The sequence below is a fragment of the Haliotis rubra genome, unplaced genomic scaffold, assembly GCF_003918875.1.
Source record: "Haliotis rubra isolate DU_JTF1 unplaced genomic scaffold, ASM391887v1 Scf58, whole genome shotgun sequence".
Classification (NCBI taxonomy): Eukaryota; Metazoa; Mollusca; class Gastropoda; order Lepetellida; family Haliotidae; genus Haliotis; species Haliotis rubra.
Window position 1 is genome coordinate 2,367,451 of NW_025767279.1, and position 16,795 is coordinate 2,384,245.

A 16,795-nucleotide genomic window follows, 5' to 3' on the forward strand; every position below is an offset into this window, starting at 1 on the left:
CTACATTCACTCACTCACCTGGCCATCTGCTGGTACAACACTGTGTTCTCTCCCTCCACCGTGGGGAGAGTCATGGCACCCAGCAAGTACCCACTGACCATCTGTACACTACCTTCACTCACTCACTCACCTGGCCATCTGCTGGTACAACACTGTGTTCTCTCCCTCCACCGTGGGGAGAGTCATGGCACTCAGCAAGTACCCACTGACCATCTGTACACTACATTCACTCACTCACTCACCTGGCTGTCTGCTGGTACAACACTGTGTTCTCTCCCTCCACCGTGGGGAGAGTCATGGCACCCAGCAAGTACCCACTGACCATCTGTACACTACCATCACTCACTGACTCACCTGGCCGTCTGCTGGTACAACACTGTGTTCTCTCCCTCCACTGTGGGAGAGTCATGGCACCCAGCAAGTACCCACTGACCATCTGTACCCTACCTTCACTCATCTCACCTGGCTGTCTGCTGGTACAACACTGTGTTCTCTCCTCCCTCCACCGTGGGGAGAGTCACACCCAGCAAGTACCCACTGACCATCTGTACACTACCTTCACTCACTGACTCACCTGGCCGTCTGCTGGTACAACACTGTGTTCTCTCCCTCCACCGTGGGGAGAGTCATGGCACCCAGCAAGTACCCACTGACCATCTGTACACTACCTTCACTCACTCACTCACCTGGCCGTCTGTTGGTACAACACTGTGTTCTCTCCCTCCACCGTGGGGAGAGTCATGGCACCCAGCAAGTACCCACTGACCATCTGTACACTACATTCACTCACTCACCTGGCCGTCTGCTGGTACAACACTGTGTTCTCTCCCTCCACTGTGGGGAGAGTCATGGCACTCAGCAAGTACGGTCCACCACCTGCCATCAGCATGTAGCCATGTCCCCCCATTGCCCGGCCTAGAGTCTCCAGGTAAACACAACCCTCTTCTGACAGCAGAGCCTTCAAGCAGGACGTCTGACTGTGAAGCTGAAGGAAAAACAGAAACATATTGCAGGAAGGGCATAACATGGGAGTTCTGCCCCTCTGCCAAACACTCCTCCTTGTAACTTTACTATCCACAAGTACCTTGCAGACAAAGGTAATTAACACCTATTCCCAGCTTGCATTACTTAATGAAATACATTTGTAATGACTGACTACTAGTTAACACCAAATTAAGCACCCTGTGAAAAAGGTGCTAATTTGTTGAACACTGGAAATAAAAAAATCTCATTTGCTTAATTTCCTAGGTATTTTAACACTGCAGTTTAACATAACATGCAATGCAATATGTGTGTGTGTGTGTGTGTGTGTGTGTGTGTGTGTGCATGCGTGCATGTGTGTACGAGTGTCTGTGTTTGTTTGTTGGTTAAAGATGAATTTTGACACCAAAAAAACAATCGAGATAACTATTATGATATTATGACAGTAACCATGGAAACAAAAGGACTGACCTCTGCCAGAAGCCGGTTGTTTCCACCTATGATTTCTTCATAAGCCTTCTCATACATGGCCGTCATGGTTGTCGTCACAAACTGGTAGGCATAGACTGCTGCCAGGGCCGGGAACAGCTTGTACTGCTGGGATTGGTAGCTGAGGATCTGCATCTCCTCGGTACTGTAAATAGAGGTGGCACAGTGAGTGAGTGAGTGAGTGAGTGAGTGAGTGAGTGAGTGAGTGAGTGAGTGAGTGAGTGAGTGAGTGAGTCAGTGAGTGAGTCAGTGAGTGAGGCAGTGAGTGAGGCAGTGAGTGAGTGAGTGAGTGAGTGAGTGAGTGAGTGAGTGAGTGAGTGAGTGAGTGAGTGAGTGAGTGAGTGAGTGAGTGAGTCAGTGAGTGAGGCAGTGAGTGAGGCAGTGAGTGAGTGAGTGAGTGAGTGAGTGAATTATTTCGGCATTATCACAGCTGGGGACACCAGAAATGGGCTTCACACAGACCCATGTGGGGAATCGAAACCGGGCTTTTGGTGTGACAAGCAAACGCTTTAATCACAAGGCTACCCCACTGCCCCTTTGTAAACAATGAGGGTGAAAGTGTAGAGATATACAGGAACTTCAGCTTGTACATGGAGGTAGCTTATAATACTAGGAGGTATCTGTGTACAGTGTACAGTGTACAGAATTTGAGGTACAGTATGAGGTTGAAAGTTGACTGATGTGCATGAAGGTTCAGCTCGTAAAGCACTCCACACAATGCTCTTAACACAAGCTACTGACAAAAGCTACATATTTATGAATGTTTGCTACAAAGATTATTTAAGTGAAAAGCTGTGAGTGGCATTAATATCTCTCTTGTGTCCACTATCAGATTGTCAGTCCACCATTGTAACCAGAGTGAGTGAGTGAGTTTAGTTTTACGCCACTTTTAGCAATCTTCCAGCAATATCATGACAGAGGGACACCAGAAATGGGGATTCACACATTGTACCCATGTGCGGAATTGAACCCGGTCTTCGCCGTGACGAGCCAACACTTAAACCACTAGGCTGCCCCACCGGACCATTGTAATCTGAATTTGGAACAGTTTCAATCTTCAAGACACAAGCATGTGACGTCATATCTGATATGATGTCATGAAAAACAGTGACGCTTAGTGAGCACATTCTCTCACATGATTGTTGGGAACAATTCAACAAGTTGTGCCAAACATTTGGACTGAACTTATACATATTATACATTACACATTCACTGAGGTTACATCTCTATGAATGTTATCAGTTTATGTTAGAGTTACAATCATCTCAGTCTTCAGAATCAATCTGGGCCCCCTTACACAAAGCAATCAGAGTGTTAGGACTATTTTAAGCCTTTGTTTAACTATGGGAGTTACAGTCATCTCAAAAAACCTGTTTTGCACTAAGATTGCCTTGCACTAAGATCACCACCTGCAATGGGCCCTAATGCCAAGAAGTATCCATATCTAAGGCTGGTTTTACTGCCTTTATCTTATTAGCCATGTTGGACAAACAGACTGACTGACTGACTGAGTTTAGTTTTACGCTGCTTTTAGCAATATTCCAGCAATATCACGGCGGGGGACACCAGAAATGGGCTTAACACATTGTGCCCATGTGGGGAATCGAACCCGGGGTCTTCGGCGTGACGAGCCAACGCTTTAACCACTAGGATACCCCACCGCCCCTGGACAAACAGAGGATAAGTAAGCCTATATCAGGTTTCCATTCAGCAATGTTCCAGCTAGATGATGGAGGCCTGTAGATAGGCTAGGCTGAACAGACCAGGGACCTGTTTCTCAAAGCGAAAGTAGCGCTAAGGTGATGGTAACTCCCATACTTTAACATAGGCTTAACAACGATAGTCGTAGCGCTACGATTGATTTGTGAAACGGGTCCCAGGGATGAATATTTGTCGGCAATGACCCTCTCCATCCGTGTGTCATGCAGTCGCAGAATCTGATCATGAAAGTATGACAAGGTATGTGGTACAATTCCAGCTTAGGATTCCCATGGATCATAAAGAAAACATAGTGTCATACCCTGGTTTAAGTTGTGACTGTCTGCGCACAGCACTGTATCGTAGAGAAGTGGTCACTCCTTTCATGAGGATACCTTTCATCCACTTGAGTATTTTCACACGAACCAGAATCATTGTGGCATAGTTGGCTTTGCTTGACCCTGATGTGCTGAAACGACCATCTCTCGACACCTGCATAAACATAGAAAATAAATAAATCTTAATTTGCTACAGTGACTCACTATTTCAGATTGTGGAATGTTGCATTTTATGGCTGGGACCTGCTACTTGGTGCAGTGGATAGGGTGTCTGCCTAGTCAGCAGCAGGCAGGTGCTTCGGCCAGGTGGTCATCGAGTTTTATGGATGAAGCCACCATACTGTATACTCTAGCAACAATGAGGAAGTGATTATTGTTGAATTGTGCATCAGCAATCTTACAGCGGTCCACAGTAAACACAAGCGGAAACTCAGAAAATACTCAGAAAATACATAAACAATATGTGACATTAACCAAAATGTTAGAATTTTTGTACCAGTATTTATTTCAAGATCTTGTGATGGAAACCAAATTAGTAATAAGTCAAATTATTAATGTTTATTCTGTCATTTATATATAAACTTTGCCCAAATATGCAGCTCTGGATCATTACAGTACAAAAAAAATTATCAGTGGAAAGAAAGTAACATAACAAGATAATAAATTAATCAGGGATGCAATAATATGTCATACCTGGGAATTTTTCATCAACATGTTTGCTCGAGGAATGCGGACATTTTTCATCATCAAGAAGCCATTATCAATGTTCTGTAAGGCCAGCTTGGGACCTATATCACCCACGCTGACACCTGGAACACAAGAGGAACAATTCAGGCATGTATATCTTCATATAACCCATGCTGACACCTGGAATACAAGGGGAACAATTCAGGAATGTATATCTTCATATCACCCACACTGACACCTGGAACACAAGAGGAACAATTCAGGAATGTATATCTTCATCTAACCCACGCTGACACCTGGAACACAAGAGGAACAATTCAGGAATGTATATCTTCATATAACCCACGCTGACACCTGGAACACAAGAGGAACAATTCAGGAATGTATATCTTCATATAACCCATGCTGACACCTGGAACACAAGAGGAACAATTCAGGAATGTATATCTTCATATAACCCACGCTGACACCTGGAACACAAGAGGAACAATTCAGGAATGTATATCTTCATATAACCCACGCTGACACCTGCAACACAAGAGGAACAATTCAGGAATGTATATCTTCATATAACCCACGCTGACACCTGCAACACAAGAGGAACAATTCAGGAATGTATATCTTCATATAACCCATGCTGACACCTGGAACACAAGAGGAACAATTCAGGAATGTATATCTTCATATCACCCACTCTGACACCTGGAACACAAGAGGAACAATTCAGGAATGTATATCTTCATATAACCCACGCTGACACCTGGAACACAAGGGGAACAATTCAGGAATGTATATCTTCATATCACCCACTCTGACACCTGGAACACAAGAGGAACAATTCAGGAATGTATATCTTCATATAACCCACACTGACACCTGGAACACAAGAGGAACAATTAAGGATTGTATATCTTCATATAACCCACGTTGACACCTGGAACACAAGGGGAACAATTAAGGAATGTATATCTTCATATAACCCACGCTGACACCTGGAACACAAGAGGAACAATTCAGGAATGTATATCATCATATAACCCACACTGACACCTGGAACACAAGTGGAACAATTCAGGAATGTATATCTTCATATCACCCACGCTGACACCTGGAACACAAGAGGAACAATTCAGGAATGTATATCTTCATATCACCCACTCTGACACCTGGAACACAAGGGAAACAATTCAGGAATGTATATCATCATATCACCCACTCTGACACCTGGAACACAAGGGGAAGAATTCAGGAATGTATATCTTCATATCACCCACACTGACACCTGGAACACAAGAGGAACAATTCAGGAATGTATATCTTCATATCACCCACGCTGACACTTGGAACACAAGGGGAACAATACAGGAATGTATATCTTCATATAACCCACGCTGACACCTGGAACACAAGAGGAACAATTCAGTAATGTATATCTTCATATCACCCACGCTGACACCTGGAACACAAGAGGAACAATTAAGGATTGTATATCTTCATATCACCCACACTGACACCTGGAACACAAGGGGAACAATTCATTAATGTATATCTTCATATCACCCACGCTGACACCTAGAACACAAGAGGAACAATTCAGGTATGTATATCTTCATATCACCCACACTGACAGCTGGAACACAAGAGGAACAATACAGGAATGTATATCTTCATATAACCCACGCTGACACCTGGAACACAAGAGGAACAATTCAGGAATGTATATCTTCATATCACCCACGCTGACACCTGGAACACAAGAGGAACAATTCAGGAATGTATATCTTCATATCACCCACGCTGACACTTGGAACACAAGGGGAACAATTCAGGAATGTATATCTTCATATCACCCAAACTGACACCTGGAACACAAGAGGAACAATTCAGGAATGTATATCTTCATATCACCCACGCTGACACTTGGAACACAAGGGGAACAATACAGGAATGTATATCTTCATATAACCCACACTGACACCTGGAACACAAGGGGAACAATTCAGGAATGTATATCTTCATATAACCCACGCTGACACCTGGAACACAAGAGGAACAATTCAGTAATGTATATCTTCATATAACCCAACACAAGCTGACACTTGACACTTGGAACACAAGAGGAACAATTCAGTAATGTATATCTTCATATCACCCACGCTGACACCTGGAACACAAGGGGAACAATTCAGTAATGTATATCTTCATATCACCCACGCTGACACCTGGAACACAAGGGGAACAATTCAGGAATGTATATCTTCATATCACCCACACTGACACCTGGAACACAAGGGGAACAATTCAGGAATGTATACCTTCATATCACCCACGCTGACACTTGGAACATAAGGGGAACAATTCAGGAATGTATATCATCATATAACCCACGCTGACACCTGGAACACAAGGGGAACAATTCAGTAATGTATATCTTCATATAACCCACACTGACACCTGGAACACAAGAGGAACAATTCAGGAATGTATATCTTCATATCACCCACACTGACACCTGGAACACAAGGGGAACAATTCAGGAATGTATATCATCATATAACCCACACTGACACCTGGAACACAAGCGGAACAATTCAGGTATGTATATCTTCATATCTCCCACACTGACACCTGGAACACAAGAGGAACAATTCAGTAATGTATATCTTCATATCACCCACACTGACACCTGGAACACAAGGGGAACAATTCAGGAATGTATATCATCATATAACCCACATTGACACCTGGAACACAAGGGGAACAATTCAGGAATGTATATCATCATATAACCCACATTGACACCTGGAACACAAGGGGAACAATTCAGTAATGTATATCTTCATATCACCCACGCTGACATCTGGAACACAAGAGGAACAATTCAGGAATGTATATCTTCATATCACCCACGCTGACACCTGGAACACAAGAGGAACAATTCAGTAATGTATATCTTCATATAACCCACGCTGACACTTGGAACACAAGAGGAACAATTCAGGAATGTATATCTTCATATCACCCACACTGACACCTGGAACACAAGGGGAACAATTCAGGAATGTATATCTTCATATAACCCACGCTGACACTTGGAACACAAGAGGAACAATTCAGGAATGTATATCTTCATATCACCCACACTGACACCTGGAACACAACAGGAACAATTCAGGAATGTATATCTTCATATCACCCACGCTGACACTTGGAACACAAGGGGAACAATTCAGTAATGTATATCTTCATATCACCCACGCTGACACCTGGAACACAAGGGGAACAATTCAGGTATGTATATCTTCATATAACCCACTCTGACACCTGGAACACAAGGGGAACAATTCAGGAATGTATATCTTCATATCACCCACGCTGACACCTGGAACACAAGGGGAAGAATTCAGGAATGTATATCATCATATAACCCACTCTGACACCTGGAACACAAGGGGAACAATTCAGTAATGTATATCTTCATATCACCCACGCTGACACCTGGAACACAAGGGGAACAATTCAGGTATGTATATCTTCATATCACCCACGCTGACACCTGGAACACAAGGGGAACAATTCAGGTATGTATATCTTCATATCACCCACGCTGACACTTGGAACACAAGGGGAACAATTCAGGTATGTATATCTTCATATCACCCACGCTGACACCTGGAACACAAGGGGAACAATTCAGGAATGTATATCTTCATATAACCCACTCTGACACTTGGAACACAAGGGGAACAATTCAGGAATGTATATCTTCATATCACCCACGCTGACACCTGGAACACAAGGGGAACAATTCAGGTATGTATATCTTCATATCACTTCATATCGCTGACACCTGGAACACAAGGGGAACAATTCAGGAATGTATATCTTCACATCACCCACGCTGACACCTGGAACACAAGGGGAACAATTCAGTAATGTATATCTTCATATCACCCACGCTGACACTTGGAACACAAGGGGAACAATTCAGGTATGTATATCTTCATATCACCCACGCTGACACCTGGAACACAAGCGGAACAATTCAGGAATGTATATCTTCATATCACCCATGCTGACACCTGGAACACAAGGGGAACAATTCAGGTATGTATATCTTCATATCACCCACGCTGACACCTGGAACACAAGGGGAACAATTCAGTCAGTGATGAGGAACAGGTTGGGTTGGGTTTATTCATCCTAATCATTATTTTCAAATTACTTATGATTTCATAATTTCATTTTGGGGGAGAAAAAATAAAAAGGAAAGAAATTGAAAATTGAATCACTAACAGTTAATGAATTTATGACATTTTGACATTGAGTTCAACTATCAAACTGAATCAAGTCTTGAATGAAATCAAGTCAGAAATTTCCTGATAATTTTGCTATTTGGTAGCAATCATTTTGAGCAAAATATTTTCAAATGCTGGGCCTAGATTGTTTAAGCTCTCTTAGCACTAAGATAGTCATAAGTTACTGTTAACGTATGGCACTTACGACTATATTAGCACTATGCAAGCTTCGAAAATCTAGGCCCTGGATTTGAAGGTGGCAAACCATTATGGCACTGACAGGCTAACACAACAGTTAACAAATTAGTTCATTTTCTTGGAAAAGAAATATTGTAAACCAGCACAGCATTCCCTCAGAGTGGATTGACAGTTCCACCTGTGCAACTGAACCATCACTAGCCCCACAGCCTCACAACTTTCTAACAGTCTAATGTCAAGAGAGTGGTGGGGTTAAAACGTTCGCTCATCACGCCTAAAAACTGGGTTTGTTTCCCCAAATGGGTAGAATGTGTGAAGCTCATTTCTAATGTCCTCCGGAATATTGCCAAAAGCGGCGTTAAACTTAACTCACTCACTCACTTATGTAAGGAGGAAATCATGAAATTTGTACTTCCGGAATCTCTACAGTTGTGTATAAATTCACCTACACTTGAATCAGTAATTACTTGCAGGTTCAGAACTACCAATGAATTCCTGACCTGTTATCAGCTACACATTTTACAAATTCATATTATTCCATTAAGGTCTGATTAATATTCAACATTCGAAATACCCGCCTGCCCGACCGCCCGGGACAGGCTATTTTGAACATGGACTGCCAGATTCTAAAATCCACCTGCCCGAAGGTCGGGTTAAAATTTAGACATATATATAAAGATATTCATCATATTTCAGGATAATAAATCATTATTAATTCACTCGTAAAGATAGAGTAAATAGGTAAATTAGTATTGTTTGTGGGCAGGGAATTTTACATCTAACCAGCCCTTTGGTCCGGCTGAAATTTTTGGAATTTTCATACCCTGTAATATTATTTTATTTTCACCTCCATCCATCTGACATCATTTCACAGTGTCCACATGGACAAAATGTTAGTATTGTCTCACCTTTTATAAACAAAATAACCATATTTTGCCCTACCTACCAGATGCAAAGTACAGTGACCAAATTGTGAAAGGTAAATAACTTTTCAATGAAAGGCCTTGTATGACTATCACTGATGGCTGAATGTTTGTAAATCTATCAATGAAAGCAACTTTGTACATACAAATATTAAAAAATATGCTTAAAATTACCGGGGAATTTTGTAAATGACATGCAGGGGAGTCACTTACTTTATACATAAATCTTAGGGGGATTCATTTACATTGTACATGCTTCTCTATAAAAACCATCATCATCTTTTGTGTACAGCATTCTGACTGAACTTTTGGCTTCAACTTAGACACCAACTCATAACTTTGTTCATTAAGAAAGATAAGTTAAAATAAAAAACACTTTCTTCCTCCAAATGGATAGGCCTGTTTAATATCATCTCTATCACTGAGACATGCTGAATTTCCCACAATGTAATTCGCACATGCTCACAAGCATGCAGGCTATTTTTAGATTGGGATTTCAAGGTCAGATTGATCAACATCAGCTTCTGACACCCTGAACCTTGAGGTATTTCTCATCAGAATAGAAATGTCACTAATCTTTAACATGATATTTACAATTTTTTATTAACTGAATTTTTTAAACAGAAATATTTTGCTGACTCTCACAGCACAAGCAATTCAAATTGTCTTTGTCTATTCTCACTTTATGTGCATTAAGGGCAGAATATAGTTAATCTGGTGAATACTGTAAGGCTATCCTAACAACTGGTTGTCAGAGTGACAAGTATACCTTTTTGATGAGGTTTTCTCCCTCAGGAAGACACACTGATTTTATCACAGGCAAGGAGAGCTAAATAATAAAATATACAATTGGGGCAAATTTGAGTGGGAATAATGTGATTCAAGTCAGGAAGCATGTCAGTATGAAGATTGAAACAGTTAAGTCATTCATAACTTTAAATCTATGATTATTTAAAAATGTAAAAAATATATCATCTAATTAAAACTGAAATATTTAGGAATTTTTGCTTATAAAGTCAAACATGACACAAGGAGAAATAGAAAAGTAAACATATCGAAAGTCAAATAAATAGGGGAAAATGTGTAAAAGTTAATCAAAATGTGCATATACACACACTTAAAAAAAATACTATAACGCACATAAATACAACATCCCCAAGTTGACAACAATGAGAAAAATGTGTCAACATTAACTAAGGAAACAAATCCATAATGAGGTGTGAGGGTACAGCTATTCTTTCAGTGGAGTGGAAGTCATATCTGACCTACTTTTAACCCACTGAACACAAAGGCTGTGTGTGTGGGGAGATAGCAAGTCAGGACTTGTTTGTCCAGCTCCTTCCCTAATAAATCAGGGCAAGGTGAAATGAATTGATTGAAGATACCAGTTGCAACAAAATTAAAGTTAAATGATATTGCATATTTAAACAATTGTTATAACACATAAATATGAAGGTTTGGGCAGTGTTTATCCCATTATTAATTTTTTTTTAAATTTAAAAGATGACAAACAGAAAATAGAGTTTTCCAAAACAAAACAAAACAAAACAAAATACATGCAAAAGTATTATTCAAAATTGTGCAGTGTCAGTAGTGTATTATATCGTGCAATATATGACAAAAAGGACACATTACAATAAAACCACTGTTAAAAAAAAAAATTAAAAAAATAATAATACTTCTACTCCATCAAAATTACATTAGAAAGATATTGAACATTGTTGAAACATTTTGTTCAAAGCTAAGTTTCTTTTCTTTATTCATTTTTAAGCTGAGGTCTTCCTCAGCTCCTCAAACATTCCCCCCCTAGGTGTTAAAGGTAATGACCTTTGTACCCCTCAACCAACGAGCGAACTAGATAGTTGAGGCGCCCACACCCTAAGAGGTATGGGAAGGTAGGGGGGAGTGGGATTCGAACACTTAACAGAGGGTATATAAATACAACTCTATTAGCTGTAATCACACAAGGCATAACCTACTGACATTAAAATATTACACGTAATTTCATAATTTTAAATCAAATATTTAATCAAGTGACATTTAATAACAACACATCTAAAGATGATATTCATATAATATTTGTGGTAAATTCAATGACATGAAAAAAAAGAGAATTTTGCATTTTGAGCTAAATTGAATATTGTGTTTTCCCAGGTTTACAGGATTAGCAAACTGAAAATTACCTAAACATTATCAAACTAAATCTTTTGCATAGGTCAGGTGACAACAACTAACAAAGTATGGATAATAAAGAAATAATTCATTTTAATACATAAAGGATACTAAACAGAACAAAATATTAATGCTAAAAAACACCATGTGACCTGCATTTGTGATAGTGATTTTAATGCACTTCAAACACTTGTGCCAGTGATGGTGAGTGAGTGGGTATGGTTTCACATCACTTTAAGGAGTATTTGTGTAATGACTCAGTAGGGCACACCAAGTAAGGACTTCACATGATGTGGCCTTGACGTGCCTCGAACTTGGATTGTCACCATGATGAGTGAACTCATTAGACACTGGGCCATGTCAGTACCCAAGCTAGCAGGTCGTTCAATACATATCATAAACATAATCCAGGGGTGGAACAATAGTAGTGTTACAATTAAAATCACAATTGTATCGTCATTTTATCCTAATATATTTTCTATTTGAATAAATTTTCAATTTAATAAATTAATTTGTAATTTTACTATTTTTGAAAATTGAGACTCAGGGGATGTAATGTAGAATAACATTCTTTTAAACATTATAATTTATCTTTTTCCAAAAAAATATCAAAAGATCACTGCAAGGTGCTGATATCTGAGTGATCCTATGAATGCAGTATATGTACATTATAGGGTCAGCTTGACCAGTTTGGCCAGTCAAGCCATTGTGTGTTCTATTATCCTGTATGATACTTATATATTGCACAAGTACCTGTTATATTGTACCATCTCTGCAACACCACTGGTACAAATTCAACTTTATCAAATATATCACAGGAAAAGAAACACTATTATTTCAAATTCAAGATTCAAACTCCCAATAACTGGGTTCTGGCAAAGGGAGATAACTCAGTACTAAGGAAGAGACTTCAGTGGCAGAGGTTATACTACACCAAATCAGAATAAATAGTTTTATATGCAGTTGGAGCCATCAGTGAAGACTGAATTGACTGGAAGCTGAGATTAGATCATTTTGTATAAGAATTTGGTGTTTTCTAAAAGCATATCCATCATGTAATTAAAACTGACATATTTTGCAATATTTAGTGCTGCCCATTTCAGTATAACTAATGCTGAATGGGACCGCAGGTATTTTCAAGATGGTGACATTTGTGCAGAACTGGGGTCGGTCGGTTTACCTTATGGTTATTAAAATGAAACTGGTTGAGGCAGTCATTGCTTTTTTGTAATAGCTGTTTTAGGATCAGACTGTGCACATTGTAATAGCCATTGGGTACTTAGGTAATTTTTATAAATATATCATTACCACAGAAGTCAATGGGGACAAGATTTGGTTTAGTGAAACCTATAGCCTCAACCACCGATAGCCTCAACCACAGATAGCCTCAACCACCGATAGCCTCAACCACCGATAGCCTCAACCACTGATAGCCACAACCACAGATAGCCTCAACCACAGATAGCCTCAACCACAACCACAGATAGCCTCAACCACAAGCCAACCAGATAGCCAACCACAGATAGCCCAACCACAGATAGCCTCAACCACAGATAGCCTCAACCACAACCACAGATAGCCTCAACCACCGATAGCCTCAACCACAACCACAGATAGCCTCAACCACCGATAGCCTCAACCACAACCACAGATAGCCTCAACCACCGATAGCCTCAACCACAGCCACCGATAGCCTCAACCACAGATAGCCTCAACCAGCCATGTCATTTGTGTGATGAGTAAATGATTGGATGAGAGGATGAATGAAATCTGAGTGAGTGAGAAAGAGTGGTGGTCAATTAATGCCTTAGACTAACACATAGTCTCTAAATATACATAATTTTGATAGAAACAAATATATCCTTTAAAATTGAAAAGGAGTCAGGGTTTTAGCATTGAGGAAAAGACTGGTTGGAGCGGAAAATAACGCAGGTCTGGGACTGTGAATGACAGGTGTCAGGTGTATAGTGGTCATCAGTCCAAACTCACCTGGTATGGGTGTGTGATCTTCTAAACTTCGAAGCTGTACCATGAAAGGGTGCATTCCATAATTCTTCCCTCGAAGGACGAGTTGGGCCAATACTATTGCATGAGTGCTGGATTTTCCTACTGAAATATAGAAAATATCAGTCAGAGAATTCTTGCAATATTGATCAATACTGACACCTAGGGTTGGGTATTGCCAACATTTTTGTATTGCAATATATTGTGAAGTGTAACACATGGTTTAAGGTAATGAAATTACTGTTTCCTTTTGTTTAAAACAATGCCACTAGCCACTGTCAGGACTGTAATTGTACAAGAGATCAACTGAAAATGTTTCCAAATTGTTTATCCCTACAATTGCTGGTACCAATCTATTTTTTTATTTATATGGTTCAAAAGTCATGCAAATGCAATTATATGACCAATAAACTATTATCAAAGCTATTATTGCATAACAATATAAAGGAAAAATGTTAATCATATTTTTGACTACATCATGAAAATTACCAATCATGGTCACGGAAATTGTCGATCATATCCGGTGAACTGGTTCACGAAAAGTGTACTGCAATATATTGTATTGTGAAGTTCGAATTGCAATATACTGGCTAACCGGTATTATCGTCCACCCCTACTGACATCTAAATGAGTTTAGAGTGAAACACTTTCACAGATGTGTGGGTGGTATCTGGGACACTAAAGCACCTACGTGTTAACAAGAGTTTAATTAAAAGATATGACATTTATGGGTTTACTCTCTTTTCTTTTAATAATGACAATGAGTGAGAGAGTGACTTTAGTTTTACGCCGCACTCAGCAATATTCCAGCTATTATGGCGGCGGCCTGTAAATATTTGAGTCTGGACCAGACAATCCAGTGATCAACAGCAATGATCTACGCAATGGGGATACAATGACATGTGTAAGCCAAGTCAGCGAGCTTGACCACACGATCCCGTTAGTCGCCTCTTACAACAAGCATGGGTTATAATGACAATGATAATGACAATGATAATGACAATGACAATGATAATGATAATGACAATGACAATAATGACAATGATAATGATAATGATAATGATAATAATGATAATGACAATGATAATGATAATGACAATGATAATGACAATGATACATAGAGAGCCTCATGTCTAACCAGTACTGCACACTGGCATAGTGTATAATGAGATGATGTGACACTGGAATCTGAAATATACCTGTAAATAAAAATAGGGAAGTCTCAAGAAAAAGATGTTTGAAACTTTTAGTTGAATTCCTCAAGGGCAGCTATTGAGAGTGTGTCACAGAGCAAGTGAGGTTTGAGGAAGGTTGTCTCCCATGGTTGTCCTAGTAACCATGGTAACTGGGTTTTTCATAATAGACACACCAACTTTGCATATCAGTGATAGCTCTTAAAGTCCACAGGATTTTTACCTCGACTCACAAACATGGTGGTCCCGAGGACCCCCAATTATTAGTTTTAAGGGTCCTTTTTGGCAATACGAGTGTCCTGTGAAGTAACAGTGTAGAGAACTGTATGTTTTGATAATTTCTTTAGAGCCTGGAATGAATCATTGATCATATGGACTGATGGATGAAATTATGTTTGAAACTGCTCTGAGAGAAACAAACACTAAGCAAAGTCATAGATGTGTTGTGGGTACAGTCAATAATATTTTGCGTCCCTCTGGATGCAGTGAATTGTTCTTCGGCGTCCATTCTCTACATTAGTGTGTACTGGATGCAACATGTGCACGTCGTGTAAAACCCTGAGTACATCATGATTCTTAAACATTTTCTCAGCTCCTGTAATCGATCTTGACCTGTGATATTATGTAGTCATAAATGTGACTAGACTATATATGGCTCCTTAGCAACCTTTGCCTGTCTTAAGACTTAACTGATCTTTTGATCAGACTCGCTGGTTTTCTTGGTATGTGGGGTCGGTGAGGTAGCCTAGTGGTTAAAGCTTTTGGTCAGACTTCGAATCCCCACAAGGGTACAATGTGTTTTCTGGTGTTCCCCGCCACGTGATGTGGCTGGAATATTGCTAAAAGCGGCGTAAAACCAAACTCAGTCAGTCAGTCAGTTTGGTGTGTGTGTCATCGTAACCTATTGGTGAGCAAGCAGTTTTAACCCGCTTTTAGCAGTATTCCAGCAATATGGCTGGGGACACACAAAAATAGCTTCACACTCAGTATATTTCAGCGAGATGAACTACGTACACCCTCCTGGCCACCACTTCATCGATGTGATCTTTGGGGTGTTCATCACAAACTCATCGGTCTGGGGGTCAAAGGTCGCTGTTGTCTCTAGCGCCAACAAGTTGGTTCCTTAAACAACAAAGACAATCAGTAAGTCCATCAATTGTTTAAAGAAATCCTCTGTAAAACAACCTAATCCCAACATGTGTGATATTTTCAGATTAATTGTCATATATTTCATATGTACAAAGCTCACAAAGTTGATGATCCACGTATCAACATTTATATACAGACAGCAGTTGTATACAAACTCTATAACAAAATGGAAGGATTAAACATTATGTATCACTCAATGTTATTTTCAAATCACTGACTAGAAAAAAGGTAAGTCTTAGAAAGATTTCAAAAGTATCTCAAATATATACAATATCAAAGTCAAACTTGAGCTAGCGATTGGTAAGACAATGTGAGGCCTTTCAACATGTTCAAGGTGTTATTTTCAAGGGAGAAAACAATTCAGGACATTTCCTAACTGACAAGTGAGTGAATTATATCAAAAACTTAGAATGATATCCCCATAAATATACTCGCCGTTTTAGGATGTCATCCTGTTAAAGCTTGTATAGGGGAGAGTTTGTCATATACTCAAGATTTATAATCTAAGCATTACAAATCCCATATTCTACCATGACACTGAAGGATGACGCCATTTGATTTGTAAATTTTCCTTAATTTGATGCAGTTAATCAAGGATATAAAATCTCTGCAATGAACAGAAAAAAAAGAAAAGATTTTCAGAAACACACTTATGTCATGATAAG

General features: G+C 39.7%; 1 protein-coding gene across 1 annotated transcript in view; it reads right to left on the reverse strand.

Annotated features, from left to right (window-relative positions):
* Window positions 1-16,795, reverse strand: part of LOC124254675 (peroxisomal acyl-coenzyme A oxidase 1-like) — a 38,840-nt gene that overhangs the window by 12,034 nt on the left and 10,011 nt on the right. The window contains exons 4-9 of the mRNA XM_046688522.1: window positions 15,996-16,103; window positions 13,774-13,893; window positions 4,200-4,315; window positions 3,491-3,660; window positions 1,453-1,615; window positions 795-985 (exon numbers count right to left, since the gene is read on the reverse strand). Of these exons, the coding sequence (XP_046544478.1) occupies window positions 795-985; window positions 1,453-1,615; window positions 3,491-3,660; window positions 4,200-4,315; window positions 13,774-13,893; window positions 15,996-16,103 (868 nt within the window). The remainder of the gene's footprint in view (window positions 1-794; window positions 986-1,452; window positions 1,616-3,490; window positions 3,661-4,199; window positions 4,316-13,773; window positions 13,894-15,995; window positions 16,104-16,795) is intronic.